The 18,652-nt window shown below is 38.0% G+C and overlaps 1 protein-coding gene, 1 long non-coding RNA gene and 3 other non-coding genes across 6 annotated transcripts in view; all 5 read right to left on the bottom strand.

Moving 5' to 3' along the window:
• castor2 (cytosolic arginine sensor for mTORC1 subunit 2) overlaps window positions 1-2,804 on the bottom strand; it is a 34,710-nt gene extending 31,906 nt beyond the window's left edge. For both annotated transcript variants that reach the window (XM_022680597.2, XM_022680601.2), the window contains exon 1: window positions 2,285-2,804. In XM_022680597.2, the coding sequence (XP_022536318.2) occupies window positions 2,285-2,397 (113 nt within the window). In that variant the 5' untranslated portion in view covers window positions 2,398-2,804. The remainder of the gene's footprint in view (window positions 1-2,284) is intronic.
• A 10,053-nt stretch (window positions 2,805-12,857) lies between these two features.
• LOC103023588 (uncharacterized) lies at window positions 12,858-17,113 on the bottom strand. Its single transcript, XR_454425.4, has 8 exons — window positions 17,017-17,113; window positions 16,350-16,408; window positions 14,895-14,936; window positions 14,640-14,707; window positions 14,355-14,402; window positions 13,560-13,603; window positions 13,262-13,315; window positions 12,858-12,945 (listed from the first exon to the last, which is right to left on the bottom strand). It is a non-coding gene; the product is annotated as an uncharacterized LOC103023588 (long non-coding RNA).
• Window positions 13,402-13,519, bottom strand: LOC125785833 (small nucleolar RNA SNORA32). The gene has a single exon (XR_007428180.1). It is a non-coding gene; the product is annotated as a small nucleolar RNA SNORA32 (small nucleolar RNA).
• LOC125785830 (small nucleolar RNA SNORA8) lies at window positions 14,178-14,313 on the bottom strand. Its single transcript, XR_007428176.1, has one exon. It is a non-coding gene; the product is annotated as a small nucleolar RNA SNORA8 (small nucleolar RNA).
• LOC125785834 (small nucleolar RNA SNORA18) lies at window positions 14,473-14,606 on the bottom strand. Its single transcript, XR_007428181.1, has one exon. It is a non-coding gene; the product is annotated as a small nucleolar RNA SNORA18 (small nucleolar RNA).
• Window positions 17,114-18,652: the final 1,539 nt, after the last annotated feature.

The following is an 18,652-nucleotide window of genomic DNA, read 5'->3' as shown; positions in this document are numbered from 1 at the left end:
TGCTTTCCTGGATAAATGAACAAACGTGATGAACAAAGCCTTCCTAGAAGAATGATACGTTTTATTGGGGACCAACTTAATTATTACCAATGCAATTACAACATCTAAAGATTTAGAATGGGATGTTGTAAAAGGAGTGCAGGTGTAAAGTGTACGTGTCCCAATGGAAAAAAACATAACATTAAAATATTTCACTGTTTTGAGATGTATCAAAATATTATTTGATAAAGGGTTTTGACAAGAGTTCACTGTCAAAAAGTCAGAAATTTAACATGTCTCAACATGTCTAAACATGTCTTAACATAGCACATACTGCAATGTGTCTAAACATTGATGGCGCTGCTGAAACAATATATTATCCGATTAGTGTATTTCTTTTTAGTGTTCTTAACATGCATTAAAATGAATCCAGATATTTGATCTAAGTAGCTCAGTTTCAATATCAGTGTCAGCACTGGCAGTATCGAAATGCATACTTAGAGTAAATTTATCATGATAAATCATGATAATCATAATATCGCCCACCCCTAACATTACACAAAGCAACTTGGCCAACAGGCTTGCCCTCAGGCTTGGAATTACATTCACAAGAGAGTCACGTCCTGGATTTTCAGACTAATAAATCTAAGTGGCTAAATAGGGGACTTGCTAAAAAGACACCTGAAGGCGAGAAAGTGAACCAAGAAAAATAAAATCGGTTCTTTTTCTGGCCCAAACTTTCCTGACTCTTTTCCTCACTGCAGTTGTTTACAGCTTTCCAAGTGGCCAGTACAATTCCACTGCTGCAATGGAAGGAGGAGGCAGCAACTGGATATTGTTAGATGGTAAGCTAACCCAGCTAATGCACACACACAAACACACTCTGAAAATCTCTAAAGAAAGGAGGATATAGTGGTGGTTTTGTCATTTTGCTGGACCTTGGAGGTGTCAGTGATGAATGGCACAACTGAAAGGGCTTTGGCTAGTGTGTAGGCTAGCTAGCTAGCTTTTGCCATTTGCAGGTTTTCAGCATTTGCAGGTTTTCCTCACAACCACCACAAGAAATACAAGAACATGAACCACCACAAGAACCACAAAAACAACAACAGCTTCAAGTTTGATTTATTATAGCTAAAAAAAGAATCAGCAGCAGCAACAGCTCGGCGACTCTTTCAGAGAAAAACAGTTTAAAAACACAACACCGCGAGCTGAGAGCACGTACACACACCCCTCAAACATCGAATGAACTTGGATGATAGCTGTAATAGCGGTGAACACCGACCCTGACAGCTGAGCGGCGGTGGTGCTGTGTCGAGATCTGCTACCCATCGAAATATGCTCCTCAATACCAGTGCGCATGCGCATTTTTTTTTTCATTTCTTTTATGGCAATTCTGTTCTTCTTGAGTGCATTAAACAACCGAACCCCCCTGCCATTATTTGTCTGAGTGTTACAAATGTGTAAATTAAAGTTATTAATAATAAAGGTAATAATAAGTGAGCTATGAAAAAAATACGTGTTATAATTACATCTATTAACTCTAAACTGTATCCTAAAATTTAGGCTTTCCAAATATCCTAATGAAAGCATTTTGTTGTAAATATGGGGCTTTTTTCTGGCATTTTTTAAATATGTACTGTGGAAGCATGGTTTGACAGGGTAGCACAACCATGCTACCACAGTGTATATCTAACTGTAAAAAATATACAAAATACAAAAGAAGCACAATATTAGGGCATATTACCAGCAGAAGTCCCAGTAGATGTAGATTTTGAACAGCAAAACTGTATCAAAGTGAAGTTATGGCAATGAGAGGTCATTAAAAACGGCTTTTGAATATATATTTTTGAATAATAATCAGTTATTATTGTATGCATTATTATTAATGTCCATTTACACTTATGTGCAAAGACAGTACGTCCAAGGTGTTTAATGCACACAAAAAATAGATTTATTTAAAAAAAAACTCAAGAATAATCAAAACGTGTATGTCAGCGCATGCGCAGTGCCTTTATGAAGCACGTATTGATGGGTAGCATAACTCGGCAAAACACCCCCGGGTGAGGTGAATGCAGGCTTGTTTTTGAATGAAAAGCCCAGGGAAGTTCTGCAGGAACTGCAGGAGAAGGACTGTTTTTCACACAGGAGAGAAGAGCCTCGCTCACAGACACTCACACTGACGTTACCAGCCTTAATTCCGCTTCAGCAGCGACTCATTACACACACACACATCAACCAACCAACCATTTAAACCAGCCGTTTAAACCAGCGTTTAGTCTCAGACCGAGAAAACAGAGTCACTTACCTGGTTTTAGAGGGCAGGAACGCTAGTTTGATTAATCCGTGAGTGCAAATCTGGATGCCCTCCTTCGCTATACTAGCTACTTTCAGGCTGTGCTCTAAAATGTGCAGTTCCATCTTTTGCGTCTTCTCATTTGTGGAACATCTAGCTAGCTAAAAAAAATAAAATATCTACACGCCTAGTCTTTGTTCATTAAAATAATAACTAAAGAGAGAGAGAGACTGGAAAACAACCCCCGATAAATAATAAATAAATAAACAGAGCTGTGAGCCAGTGGATAGAGCTTCTCTATAAAAAAATAACAGCAAAAGGAAAAGAGAGAAGCGAAGGAGAGAAAAATTGTCCACGGAGGAAAACAAAAAGGAGAGAGAGAGAGAGAGAGAGAGAGAGAGAAGCGGGGTGAAATAAAAGCAAAGCACGACGAGGTTAAACGGGAAGGGAGGAAAGAAAAGCGAGGACTGTCGGCCCCCGTGTTTCCACTCCGACAGGGATTGGATCGGTCCAGCAGCTGGTTACAGTGAAACAAACAAGTTGCCACTCAAAAAAAGGAGGAGGGACTAGCGGAGGCAGGATGCATCATGGGACATGTAGTTCATCCGTCAAAGGAGCCGAGGTACACTTTTAACTCTCACAAATAATTTCTCAGTCCCCAGAACACGAACAATAAACACTGAGCATGTAGGTGCTACGTTGCTAATGCTAATGCTAGTTTGAGTATATATTTTAACATATTAGTACATAGTCAAAAAAATTAAATATCTTTGAAAAGTTACTTTATTTTAGTAAGTCAGTTCAAAATGTGAAACTCATATATTGATGTATTACACAAAGAGTGATAAATTTTAAGTGTTTATTTATTTTATCGCCAATAAATTTATTTATTTATTTATTTTACAGCCAATAAACTCCCAAAAATTATTGTGTCAGAAAATTAAAATCTTATATAAGATGTGTCCTGCTGGAAAATGAAATCTGCATCTCCATAAAAGTTGTCAGCAGAGGGAAGCATGAAATGCTGTGAGATTAAAAAACAACACTGCAATGACTTTGGACTTGTTTGTGTTTCTGTGAAGGAACTACTAAATCTATTGAACACTTATTACACTGAGCATTTTTATTGAGCATTTTCCTCTTCTTTATAGGTTAATCTATTTTTTTTACTGAGGAAATTTCTCTCAAACACCAACATGTTTTTATTTTAGTAACACTTATATGCAAGACAAACACTCTCATACCACTCTCATATAATAATAAAATATGCAAAACAAACTCCCTCATACCACTCTCATATAACTATACACACTTCGGGACATTATTATATACATTTGGGACAGCTGAAAAATAAATCCATTACTTTTGACAAGAGTTCATTTGAAGTCAGAAATTCAATGTCCCAACATGTCTCAACATGTCTTAACACAACACATTTATCCATTTAGTATATCTATTTGTAGAGGGCTTAACATGCAGTAAAATAAATACAATTTCAGATATTTTAGCAAAGTAGCTCAGTTTCAATATCAGTATCAGCACTGGCAGTATCGTAAAGCATACTAAGAGTACATTTATCACGATAATCGTGATATCACCCACCCATAACTTTACGCTTAGCAACTTGGCCAACAGGCTCGCCCTCAGGCTTAGAATTACATTCACAAAAGTGTCACATCCTGGATTTTAACACCTATTAATGTAAGTGGCTGTAAGTGGCTGTGGACCTGCTAAAGACACTTGAAGCTTTTCAGTTTAGTTTGAATCCCTTTTTTAGATTTCTTAATTTTTGTGTGACATTAGGGGCGTGACAAAAACTGCACAATATTTCTCATCAGTAAGAGATTCAGTCATGGGTTGCCAGATCTGTATATAACTCTTAAGGGGGATTGTCAGTTAAATACAGAACCCTTATTGGGGAGATTATGACAATAGTTTTGACAAAAGGTTTGAGGAGACTAATGTGAGATCATACAGGAGATATGTTGCTCCGTTTATGGTAAAACCAACTGCAGTACTTGCATACTGTTCTGTATTTTACTGCATATGATAAATTATAAATAATTAATCATCAGAGGAAACATTGATTGACATCCAAAATGATTACTTATAAAATATTTAAAAAATTCACCTGGAGTTTTGCATTTTATGAGTTTCAGTCAAATAAAATAACTTTAAAATAAAAAATATACATGTTAAAATCTTGTCCCGTCTTGTTCTCATGAACCCAATATTGTGTCTTCTCTCGTCTCATGAGACAAGTCTCTCACAATGAATTGTGGGTATTTCTGTTCACGTTCCTTAGCATGTCACCAACCAATACATCCATGGTTTGCAGATAGAGTAAGAATTGTATCATAAACAATAATATTGCCAACATTTTTGAATATCGTGAACAATATACTCTAAAGTTTGGGCCATATCACCCACCTCTAATTATCACATCAGGGTAATACTTTTTTGCTGTTTTTAGCATAGGAAAATTCACACTGTTCTCATTTCCCATCATATATCTACTAGAGACAGATTATATCTGTCCAGTATCATTTCTTTTACTTTAATCCTGGATTTATGAAGATATCTTAAGTGCATTATTTGTATCATGACAATTTGGATCATTGACTTCTGTTACAAATCTGATAAAATTCTTGTATATTTTAATATCTCAGTTAAGGGTTTGCCATATCATATTGTATGCAATATTAATACAAAAAATTGTATTTCCATTTTGTTGCAGTAATGTATTCTTGAATTATCATTATCACAAAAATACCATGAAATATTATGATAGTATCTACTGGGAACATTTCTGAGAACCTTTTTGGAATCCTGAAGGTTCACTGCATTGTCAAATTTTGTGTGCTAGGTAAACATGGTTTAAAAAAATGGATTACAGCAGTTTAATCCTGCGCATTGATTGCTAATGTTGTGAGAAGCTCCTCCCTTTTTATTTCACATTGTATTTTGGGATTAATGTGACAACTAATCCATAACCAAATAGTTCTGAATATGAATCATGGATATATCAGTATATTCAACTTTGACATTTTTAGGGACCAACTCTAGACCTAAGGGGAAACATAATATATAAAATACAAAGTATATGTAGGATATTGCCCTTATTATATATTGCCCTTATTATAAGACCATTGATCTCTTTCATTTTAAGGTTAGTGTGTGTCATCACAATCATCAGATTTTTTACATAGGTGCTGTAGGGCTGTAAATCATTTTATCATTAGTTTTAAATAATAAAACACTGCATTAAATAAACATAGGCCTAACAAAAGCCATAAACCCCAGCATTACCTGTTTACGAGCTCCTACTGTTGTACTACTCGCATTACAAAGTTTTGAACATAACGCCACCTTGTTAAAAAAGTACCTAGCAGTTTAATAATTCACAAATTGTGTCAGGCTGGTAATCAGGGCCTTTGCCACACTGAGCCATAAAAAAGCATTCTTTGTATGCAGCAGTGATAAGACCCTGGGGCCACTCTGATCTCTCAAAGGAACTAAATCAAGCATTGTTCAGTTCAAAGGCCAGCCCTCCACAACAGTATCGTCAACACCACCTCAGCTGATGAGATTTCAGGATCCTGGCATTGACAAAAACCCCATGCATGTTCAAAGAGGGTACATAATAGACGGTAATTGGTTGATGCTATTTAGGCCCGCAAGCTTGGCTGTTATGACGTGAAGCTTCAGGATTGCGTATGTTTTAAGTATGGGTAGTTATCTTCCAGAATTTATTTAGAGCAGCCCCATAAATAGATTAGAGACGAGTGGGCGTCTTGCCCTGATAAGCCTAAAGGTACTGAGAGGAGCAGCTATCGTTTGTCTTCAAGACAGTTTAGCTGTTCCAGAGGGGAGAAAAAACATGTTGTTCTGCTACTCAGCAGTGATTCAGCTGAGCAGAGTTGAAAAATCTGCATAAAATGTGGCCTCACCAGCTTTCCTGGAACATAAAGGAAAAAAGAATCTAAAAAGATTGATGTATTATTATTCTAGCTATAAGGACATTGTTGAGCAACACTGGTTATTACTGTCCAAAAAATAAGGCATCCTATGAAAGCAGAAGTTGCCAAGAAATGCTTTTTTAAACTGATGCAATAGAAGAAGTTATTTAGAATATTTTAGTCAAGTGGATTCAGTTGAAATATACTAAAATTAAATATTAAAATGTTAATTGTGGAGCCAAAAGTGGTTATTTAACAGCATTGTGCCAGATAATTATTTTGGCGCCTTTTACTACAAAGTACCCTACCATTTTAAATGTATACATTTTAACTATTATTAGAAAATGTAATGACTTAGTTCTAAAAGCTGATTGGATGAGCCATGATTAAAGCAGTTGTAAAAAAAAAAAAAAAAAAAAAAAGATATACACTAACATGCTAAATGTCATGGGATTGGTATTGTGTCCCATGGAAGTAACCAGTATTCCAGTATTTTCCCACTTTTGCTTTAAAATGTAAACATTCTACTTTTTTCTTGTATTTTATTTCAAAGCTTTTGTAAAGACCACTTGTAACCGTTTGGTTTTAGTTACTGCGCCTTACAGACAGATCTACGTAAATGAGCTCTGTTCTTGAACTAGGCTTTAAAAAGCAGTTGTTCAGCATGCTAAAATACTCTTTATACCTTTAGGATAAATGAGTGAGGATTAGGTACTGTAGGAGGAGTTGATGGGTTTATGTACCAGTCTATACACTAATTTCTATGACAGAAAACTCTAAACGGGATGCTTTTGAGGCATAAACCCCTTATATGAACTGTAAGGATTGATTAGAGAACATGATCAGCCATGCCAAGCAATAACATGGGCTTATGTTTATGATATGCACATCAGATCAATCTAAAGCTTATCTAAACACAAGCTTCAGTGAAAGAGATATATGTCTGATCTTTTTGAAATTTGACTAAATGGTAACATTTACCCATAAATGTGCAGTCTTTAATGAGTCACTTTTCCTGTCATCATTTTTCTTTGCCTACAAATATTGGCATTCTGTTTATACACATTCTGTACAACCAAGTTATTAAAAACATTATGCTGTGGATTAATTATTAATTGGGATTATTAACATAGCATTTCTGCCCATTCAGTAGTAAAGTCATTGAACAATTGATCATTTTTTGTCTCCTTGTTGTGCCTGACACCTGTTAACCATAGACAAATCATTGTAACACATAGCTGTTAATGGTTTATCCCTTTTATTCAGTTTATCAAATGGAACATTTAAAACACTCATTTGAAAAAAAACAAGGACTATGCAGTCCATAGAAGGATGCAGATAGTCAATTATTGGCCTAAAAACAGACTTTAACCAATGTTTGCTCCTTCAGTTAACAAGCGTGAACCTCTGCCATTACATCTCTCCCAACGTTTTCTGAAATCACATCGCCGGGGAGCTGAAGAGAACACAAATCAGCAGACTGTAAAACCCGAGACCTTTCACATGAGATTATATTGGCAGGACAACTCGAGCGTGAAAGCAAGAGCTAAGTATGACCCTGCAATATTCGTTGTCTTATGTGTGAAGAAATGTTCGCACATTGTGGACAGAAAGGCTAGTTCTAAAACACCTGAAGGCCAGTTGATTTAAGAAAGACTAAAGATAGAATTTTACATTACATGTGAGCTAGAGCTTGACCACAAGATAAATATGCTGTGGGTTTTGTACATTTCTGAGGGTATGGGCACCATACTTCATCATAGATAACGTCAAAACACAGAACAATAGTATCGTGTATCGTAGACAAACCAGTTCTAAAATGGCAGATTATAAAGATAATGTAAACAACTTGGTACTTGAATTAGTTGCTTAGTAATGAGCAGCTTATTGGATATTAGACCTTTAGGACACATTAATTGCATTACTCTAATCAACTGCATTTTTTCACCTTTGTTCGTGAAAAGATTAGATATACAGTTGTTAGTATAATTTGAATGTTTTCAGTACATCAGCGCTGACACCTGATTGTAAGATCATTTTACAAGCTCTTTTCAACCTTCTGTATTAAAGAGGCTGTATCTGTTGCTATTGCTATGCTTTTAAAGCAGCATTATGCAAGAATTTGTTTTTCTTGCTTATGAGCTCCCTGTACATTTGGGAAGTTGTGAATAAAGCATGTGGAATGATGGGTGTGGAGTAGTAGTAAAGGATTTCACACTATATGCAGACATCCCAAGTTGCAAAAGTTGATTACCCCCCCGCCCCCCGGCCAAAAACAAAAAACAGAACAAAAAAAAATCTTGCACACACACCAAAGGATAATTAAACTTTACTTTTATTTTAATTAATTGTACTTTTTTTTTTATTAAATTTAGAGTATTCAGAGGTGAAATGAGTTTTATATTTTTTCTTTTTGGAAGGCCCTGCCTCCGCCATGATCTGCTTTCTCTCACTCACTGAACAACTGATTGGCTGTCTCACAGACTCCTTGCAGAGAACAGGCCAATCAGAACTCTCTCTGTTTTCTCTCTCTCCTTCCCACACACGATTAGAGAAAAAAAAGTCTGACACCTGTGTGCGCGTTTGTGTGCAGTGCACTCTTGGGGCACTCGTTCTAAATTCCGGGAGATTATGTGTGACTCGCGGGCATCAGTGAGCCACTACCGAAATGAGGGAGACTCCCGCACCTTCAGGGAGACTTGGTTTGTCTGCTATATGGCTATGTTTTTGTCCACATACAGACAGTACTGTTTACTGCATAGTGGTGCAGCCATCTTGGATATTGAACTTGGTGTTGGTAAAGCCCTTCTGACTAAGTCAGATGTCCCAAGTCTCCCGGAGATTGTGGGAGTATACCGCATATCAATAATGGCTCCCTGATGCTAGAACAAACGGCTCAAGAGTAAACACAAACATGCACTGTAGCGTGTTATTGATTTTTTGGGCGAGGTTTTGCAGGGTTTTTTGCAGGTTTGGGGGTACCTCTCTGAAATTAATTTTTGCAACTTGGGATGTCTGCTAAGTAGAAAATCCAACTTGTGAGCAAATCCACAGTAAAAATGTTTGACTTGGAATTCTGATGTTTAAGATTAAATAAAACGCAGAATTAATCTCAATGAGCAGAGCTTAACTGCTGTAGCTTTAACACAGATATTGTACATTAGAGAAGTAAAGAACAGCAATGTGTGTATATTATCACATCACACTCTGATTTCCCTTGTGCCATTTTGCTTACCAGTGCCAATCCCTTTTAAAAATACCTGCTTGTTAAAAAATACACATGGGTCAATGCTAAAGCAGTCTGTGGTATAAAATTGACTTAGGCACACAGGATTCTCTGCAATGGGAACATTTAAATGACATTTACAGCCAAACAAACAGGCTTTGAGGAGAAAGGGTGTGCTGTGCTCTCTGTAGAGAATCCTTTAATCTGTGTCCCATGACCCAATGTGAAACTGCGAGAGCCAAGTCCACGAAAGCAGCAAATTGCTCACAAAGCTCGGCTCCAGTCTCAAGGCTGCTCAAGTGCTGGCACACAAAGCAACCTTTTTTTGTCAAAAATAAATGTTAACCTTCTTTCGAAACAGAATTGCACTGAAGCACCAACACTTCTAAATTCCTAAAAAGGTCAGTCTCATTCAGATGCAGTTTTAGTTATTTTCCATATATTTACCAGTTTGATTTTTTTTTTGGCTGGTGCCTAAATTTTAAGCTGTGTTAAACTGAGCGTTTAGAGTCTACAGACTCTTAATAGTTTTAGTGAGGTGGGCTCTACCACCAGCAAATCCAAATATTGTCTAGTTTTCCATAAAGGTGGTGATCAGATTAGTTAAAGGGGGCTTAACCTGACAACTCATAGGCCATTGTCCTGACAGTAATGGTTTGACTGTATACAGTAATGTGGCTCAGATTTTTGCTCTAATCCAGTAATTGATGAGAATTTACTCAGTGTTTCAGCTTTGGTGTGGACTTTCATTATAGGTGCTATGCAGATTGTATCTCTTTTGGTAGTAAACAGCATTCTGGTAATAAACACTTGACTAAAGGCAGTGTTTCTCAAACCTAGTCCTGGCACCACTCAGACATGCACATTCAATACTTTTTTTTGACTCAACTAATCAGCTTATTTACAAGCTCTTTCAAATAGTCAGAGTTAAAAAGCAGGGAATCCTCAAAATGGTGCAGGACTGGGTTCCCGAGACTGCTGTACAGTTTTGGAGAAAGTAGTTAAACCGCTTAAAAAAAAAAAAAAATTACAGATTTTACCTAAACATCCTTTTTAAAATGTTCAGCTCTGTTCATCAAGCCAGCATGAACTTTAATGCTCATCTAGGTTAGAGGATGTATTAATCTACCTAAAAAAAATTAACCACACTGCCAAATAAGGTTATTTTAAAAAAGTGACATGGCCAATACCTGTAGAGCACCAAATTCACAATTTTCCGAACAGACACTTACAGTAAGTTTAATTAAAATTTCTTAGTGGGGACAGAGTGTTACTGGTTCATAGTGTCTGGTGAAACATGTCTTCCATCCAAACCAGAAGTAAACAACCTTGCACATACAAAATCAAATCACCAACTACAAAGGCAATCACCAACTACAGGACAATGCCACCGTCCTGTGAACGTGATGCCTCCCTCCCTGATGCCCTGAACAACTTTTATGCACGGTTTGAGGCACAAAACAACACGATGGCGAGAAAGACCATGCCCAAGCCGGACGAGCAGGTGTTGTGCCTGACTGCAGTGGATGTGAGGAACACTCTGCGCAGAGTCAACCCACGAAAAGCTGCAGGACCAGACAACATCCCCGGCAGAGTGCTCAGGGAGTGCGCAGACCAGCTGACAGACGTTCTCACGGACATCTTCAACATCCTCCCTGTGCAGCGCCACTGTCCCAACGTGCCTCAAGTCCACCACCATCGTTCCCGTGCCGAAGAAGTCCACAATGTCCTGCCTCAATGACTACCGTCCCGTTGCACTTACACCCATCATCATGAAGTGCTTCGAGAGGCTAGTCATGAGGAACATCAAGACACGACTGCCCTCTTCACTGGACCCCCTGCAGTTTGCGTATTGTCCCAATCGCTCCACGGACGATGCCATCACCACCACCCTTCTTCTCTCCCTCACCCGCCTGGAGAAGAAGGACACTTACGTCAGAATGCTGTTTATAGACTTCAGTTCAGCATTCAACACCATCATCCCACAGAACCTCATCAGGAAGCTAAGCTCGCTCGGCCTCAACACCCCCCTCTGCAACTGGATCTTGGACTTTCTGACGGGGAGACCCCAGTCAGTCCGGTTCGGGGGCAGCACCTCCAGCACCATCACACTGAACACTGGGGCCCCCCAGGGCAGTGTCCTGAGTCCTCTGCTGTTCACCCTGCTTACTCATGACTGTGCTGCAAAACACAGTTCTAACAGCTTTATCAAGTTCGCCGATGATACAACCGTGCTGGGTTTCATCACCAAAGGCGACGAGTCAGCATACAGAGAGGAGGTGCAGCGGCTGACAGAATGGTGTATAGTCAACAACCTTCACCTGAATGTGGACAAGACAAAGGAAATGGTTGTTGACTTCAGGAGAGCACAACACACCCACTCTCCACTCAACATCGACGGGTCCTCTGTGGAGATTGTTAAGAGCACCAAGTTCCTTGGTGTCCACTTAGCAGATAACCTCACCTGGACCCTGAACACCAGCTCTACAGCCAAGAAAGCCCAGCAGCGTCTCTACTTCCTCCGGAAGCTGAGAAAGCGTCTCCCTCCACCCATCCTCACACTCTTCTATAGAGGGACCATTGAGAGCATCCTGAGCAGCTGCATCACTGCCTGGTTTGGGACCTGCAGTCTCTGACCGCAAGACCCTCCAGCGTATTGTGAGGACAGCTGAGAGGATCATTGGCGTCTCTCTCCCCTCCATCACGGACATCTACACCACCCGCAAAGCAACCAGCATTGTGAATGACCCCACCCATCCCTCACACAAACTGTTCTCCCTCCTGCCTTCGGGAAGAAGGTACCGCAGCATCCGGTCCAGCACGACCAGATTCTGCAACAGCTTCTACCCCCAAGCCATCAGACTCCTTAACTGCAGAGACTGAACTGATGGTTTTTCTGTACATGCACACACTCTTACCCCAGAAAATGGAAAGCACTAAAATCCCTACTACCTCACTGGACTCTATTGCACACTGTGTAATAGAGGTAATTACTACCTCACTGGTCTTTTTTGCACACTGTCTTGTTATTTATTATTCTTTGTCTGTATTGTGTTGTATTGTCTGTACTTTTGTACTGTTGCACTATTGTTCTGTATACACTGTTTGTGCATCATGGTCCCTGGAGGAATGTTGTTTCGTTTCACTGTGTACTCTGTATATAGCTGAAATGACAATAAAAACCACTTTGACTTTGTCAGTCACAGTGTACTGCACATTATATTATAATAAAATACCTCCGCTTTACGTCACCTGTATGTACTTCTAACATTTACTCATGTTTCAATCATAGGACCTGCTTTAAAATTTTGGGAAGCAGATTTGAGACATAAAACTGAATTTATGAAGAAACTTTGTAAATTTCAGAATCTTAATATAAAATGAATAAAACCAACACAGATTCCAGACATCATTTTATTGGAAAATGATTTGCATCATGTAAATACAGTCATCCTTGTATAATGGTGGGCTTGACAAACTTTCATCCCCTGTGCAGAAGAGAAAAAGGAAATCAATTACTCAAATTTTCCAACATGCACTGAACTATACATTTTTAGTACAATGGACAAACCAAAAGCCTGAAACCCACTTCTTACAAATTTAAATTTAAAGCAATAGTCACGTGCTACATTTGATCAGAGGATGTAGTGTGGCCCTGTGGCCAGCAGGAATCTCAGGTGATCAAAACCTGCATTAATATACAGAGCAGTAATTTTGGATCACTGCGTTAAGGATTGCCAGTGGTAGGATGTGGCTAACCCCCTTTGAATGTGATCCGTAGAAGAGATTAAGAGCTGTATCTACCTTTTATTCCACATCCCCACTGAAGGGAAGACCGGTTCAATGCCAACTCCAGTCCTGAGGAAAACTATCCATTAAAGATAAAGCTTAGCACACCATTTAAAAAAAGGCACATTTAAGACAAAAGTTTATACTTTTTTATATAATGTTCCCAGCAGACCACAGCAGCAAAAAACTGAAGCAGCCCACTGGGGTTTAATTTCTGGTCATGTCCACAGCAAATTAGGAACTACAACTCCCAAAAGCCTTGGTATATGACCAACCGAGTCAGTAAAGTAAAACTGGCCACAGTGATGCTCACCTGCTCTTGCTTTTTGATCCTTTCCATTTCTGCATCCTCCTCACCTGAACAAAAATTAAAATGTCAGGATATCAAATATATTTGATATATTAAACACCCATGCTATACACATTTAAAGGGGGCATGTAACAGTGTGGTGTTATGTTCTGTTTTAAGGGTGGGACATGGTGTGGGGTATGTGGCCAGATTCTGACACATCATGCCACCAGCAGCCACACATACCCAACATGCCACCCTTGTAGCCAGTAAGTGGGGGAGCTAAGAGGAACGTGAGGAATTAAACTATATTTGTATGGATATCAATTTGATTAGTGTTGATTGGCTAAGCAGGAGACCTTTAAATAGTTTCCAGTTTTGTACTTGGAATTGCTGGCAGTTGACACTGCATGGCTAGCAAATTGACATTTACTGTTCCCTTATCTTCCAGCATGAAGAAAACTCAATGGAAAATATACCCAAGGCTCATTTTACACATGTAAACAAGTTTTACCAAGCCCGTACTTGTAGGTGCATGGTAAGTACTTTATAGTAAAAGCACAAAAGTCTCTGGGTAATAATTCACAAACTTCTTTCCAATATCCACAAATAAAATAAAGGTCACTTCAAACAAATTGAATTTGCTGTTTCGGCAACCGCAAGGACCCAACATATAAAAGGATATAAGGCCCATAACAGCAGCTATCAAATTGCTCTCGCACTGACATTTGAACAATCCAGCCAGATATACAACTGGATGCAGATACCATACAGTGCTTGTCCATGAAAAACTGAATTTTTCAAACAAAGAAGACTCACCAGGAACAGGACAGAGTGCCACCTCCTGGACACTCCAAATCACTGCACCTGAAGGAAAAAAGGAACTTTAGGGTAAAGGAACTAAGCAGTCAATCATACCATCTCAAAAATCTAAAATAATTGTCTTGTAGCATTTGCCCACAAAGTTAACGGAAGTAGCAATATGGGTAAAGCAATACAACAAAATTAATCTTTGAGGCGTTTCCAACGACATGACTCTACTGTGAGGAATCAGTCGGGATAGACCTCAGTATGTTCACAGATAAGCTCAACATTTAATCTCACCATGACGGAAGATGACTGAAGCAGGTCTCAATACATGGACATCATATCCTCAGTTTCAATAGAACATTCTGTAGATGAACATTGCAAAAAATAATTATAAGTAATCTGTTGAATTCAACTAAGTAGTTAATGTTTAGACATGCTTAATATTGTTCAGATAGGCAATTTCTTTCATGGTCATAAGAGCAGTTGAACATAAAAAAGCCAATCATCATTACGGACCAATACTGATAATGGTTACCTACTGAGCCTTACCTCTTAGCAGAGCAATGACGCTGTCCGAAATCTAGCCAAAGCCTGTGAAAACAGTTCAAGATTAACTCAAGGGATTCTCCAACAGCAATAACACATTGAAAGAAAGAAGTGTCCAGTCTCATTAGTAGCACCGTTGTTGTATGAGCACAGCGGTGAGTTGCAAGAGAACAGAGTTGTAGTCTTTGCACTGTACTAGTTCCTAAGCCCACCGTTTCTAGGCCGTGACTAGCACTGTGCATAAGCCACTGTTCAAACTTACAATTCTAAGCCAGTAAGTATACATTTAGATAATGAACACTTGAGATTAATTCTGGTCCATAGCCAGTTTCACAGTTTTCAGGTGACTTTACTTTGACTTTTATATAGGAAGAGAAGCCTCTCAGTTACCGTTTCAGCTTAACTCAAATAAGACATAACTCAAATCATTTCTACTGACCTCAATACTGCATTGTTTACTGGGCAAGAAGAGTTAATTAACATGAGTACAAGTTAGGGATGCACCTGGGAATTCGGGATTTTGAAATGCACATCTGCTGATGCCAATGCAGATATACATTTATAACTTGAACTAGACACCTTGGTATATATTTAAAAACAAACTTAAATCTTAAAGCATTTTAAAGCAGCATGACCTGCATTGGCCATACAGTGACTAGCACTGTTCCTTTTTCAGCATAAGGAGCGTCAGCTAGCATCAGTTTGAGACACTGACCATATCAATGGATTGTACCAATCTATAGAAAGCTACATTTAACAGGTGCATCACCAAATTCTGTGACTGTCAAAAGAGTAATTTCTCCGTTTCTGTTCACGTGCATGAGCACGATTTACTTCAGAGCTACATCAATCCACTTTTATTTGCCATTCTGCTGCCTTTAGCTTACCCAGCGTAAAATGCAAGTATTTATACAGCCAGCTATTAATTACACATACCTATACATTAGTTTAATTGTACATTTTCTACATATAGAAACATAAGGAACACCAGAAGATGCCTACAGCACAAAATTGCAAACATTTCTGCCTGAGGAAAGCAAAAAAGATTGATTTACAGTTTGTGACAGATTGATAAACAGAATACAGAGTTATTTTGTGCATAGAAAACACACAGCAGTCACATATTTTGATAAAAGCTATCAGAATGGGTAATCCCTATGCTAAGGCCACCGTCAAGAAACTGAGAAACAACGCCCTCTGTGGTCACAGAAGTTGGTGTTCGTCGCAGTGCATCTTGGGTATTATTCATTACTTAAAGCATTGTCAGCCCAAAGCAACTACGTAAAATAAGACGTTTTTTTTGTCTTAATTAATAGACCGTTAAACTCCAGCTACAAATGACCCATTGCTACTTGAAATGTGTGGTAGGTCCAGCCTTCATTAGTGTTTGCATTTCTTACATAGCAGTAGTTTTATGATGTAGTTAACCCAACTACACGTCCTTCACACAAAACTTACCATCATGCTGAAGCGCCAAATGCTCCAGGTCACCGTCACAACCACCAGCGTTAGACATCCTGAAAAGAAACAGAACTATTAGTTACTGAAAACTGAAGGAGTTCATAATATTAACTAAATCTGCTAGTCTCTGTAAGGGATATACCAGGCCTCATTGTCACCGAAGCAACTAATCGTGCAGCGATGAAAGCAAACCTGGACATGATCTGGCCATGCATGAAGAGGAATTTCCATGGTGTATTGGAAACCCCATACTGATAAAGCTTACATGGCAAACTTAAGACCTAAATCAACACATTAACCCATAGTACACTTAGCTAAACTTGACAGTCCGCCAACCATGGTGGCCGGTAACGAAACATTTAAACATAACCTTAACGATAATTTGCCAGTCTAAATACTTTAAACACAACAAAAAAAAAATCAAACCCTAACTACAGTAAAGACTACATAAAGCTAACGTTAGCTTAGCTAGTTAATACACGTTAGCTACCCTCACCACGTGGCCGTGCAGATCCACGCAGTTAAATAAGCTGCTAAAATAGTCCATAAATAACCACACTGCTCAGAACAGCCTTAAGAACATCTAAATAAGCTAGGCTATGGCTAATATTAAAACTCAAAGCGTCCAAACAAACTACAGCTCGCCTCTAATCACAGCACGTACCTCTCCACTGATCACCCACAGCAGACTGAGAACGCGCTCACAGCCGCGCAGGCGCTATGAGTCGAATTTTACGACCCACCTGACCAATCAGAAGCCGAGGGGCGTATTAGTTCAGAGATATTTATAGAAATATATTTATATTCATAGAAATATATTTTTATTTATAATGTATTTTTTATTAAACATAGAAATATATTTTTCTTTATAATGTATTTTTATTAAACAGTTATGTGTCCTGAATCAGAATATATTAATATATATATTTCAGAATATAATAAGTCCCAGGATTTTACCCAGCAACACTAGTTTTAGTACAGTCAAACCTGTAAAATACCCTGATTTTTCTATTCGCATCATATAAAACATGCTGTTAGTGGCTTAAAGAAATATATTTTTCTTTATAATGTTACTTTTATTAAAGCGTTATATGTGTGCTGAATCAGAATATATTGATAAAATGCCAGCGCAAAACTGTATTACCCAGCAACACTAGTTTTAGTACGATTTCTTTTATTATCTACGTTATTTAAACGTGTTTAGAAGTTTTGAAAAGCTTTTAATTAGTTTTAAACTTTAAATACTATTAAACTAGTTCATATTATTTCATTTACAGCCTCAAAACTGATTTTTATTACATTTTAGGGGGACTTTTATTTTGACAGGAAATCGTTTTGGACTCCTGCCAAGTGTTGCTAGAATCACAATGCTAGTTCAGAGGGAGCCCGCGAGTGTAAATGGGAGAGAAAGGAGCTAAACAGCTTAAAAACTCAAATTAAAAATATTAATGAGCATCTTGTCCATTATATTTCTTTAATTTTAGAAAGGATAATAAATATTATTGCTAAGAAGTCAAATAAAGCAAGCCTATATTTGCACATTGTTCTACTGTAAACAGGTTTTGGCCAGTAGAGACACTAGCTAACACTACGACTAGTTGGTGTATTGATGCTGAGCATGTTTAAAATGTTTATGTAATGGGAGTTTTAAAAATTTAAAACATTTGATATTTTTCTGTATTCAGTAAATGAGTGCATTTTTTTTCCAGTAGACCATTTTAGTTAGTCTCAGTTGCTCTATAAGGACCCATTCATCACCCATTCTGCTGGCCTAACAAACCCGAAAAGGAGCCTTAAGTGGGTATTCTCCTTTCTAAAAACTCCTTTCACACAGGAAAAAAATCTCAGACTATAAAATTATAGATCAAATAAACTATCACCAATGTTTATTTTAGTTTATTTTTTATTCTATTTTTTTATTATTTTATTAAGTAGTGCCATATACTTTTAATCTCAAACAGGAACGGTTAAAGCTTTAGGTTTTAAAACAGCTAAATACCCGTTTCAGATTATGATCAAACCTTGTACTAAAGTCCCATATTAACATTCACCCTCAGAAATGTATTTAAATTGTAACATCCAGTGCAGTAACATGCCCAGAAGTTGGCTACTCATTCACTAGAGTTTTATTGTTAAAACCCACCATCTACAGACGGCCGCATGTAACTACAGCCAGCATTTAAGGTGGAACAGAATAAGACGCTGGTAAATAATTAGCCAACTTCAGCCTCGTGAGACAATTCTCTACAAAACAAAACAAAACTAAACATTAAAGACCAATAATATTAATGTGATAGGAT

Source organism: Astyanax mexicanus, chromosome 1, assembly GCF_023375975.1.
Source record: "Astyanax mexicanus isolate ESR-SI-001 chromosome 1, AstMex3_surface, whole genome shotgun sequence".
NCBI lineage: Eukaryota > Metazoa > Chordata > Actinopteri > Characiformes > Acestrorhamphidae > Astyanax > Astyanax mexicanus.
This window is presented reverse-complemented; position numbering and strand designations above follow the sequence as displayed.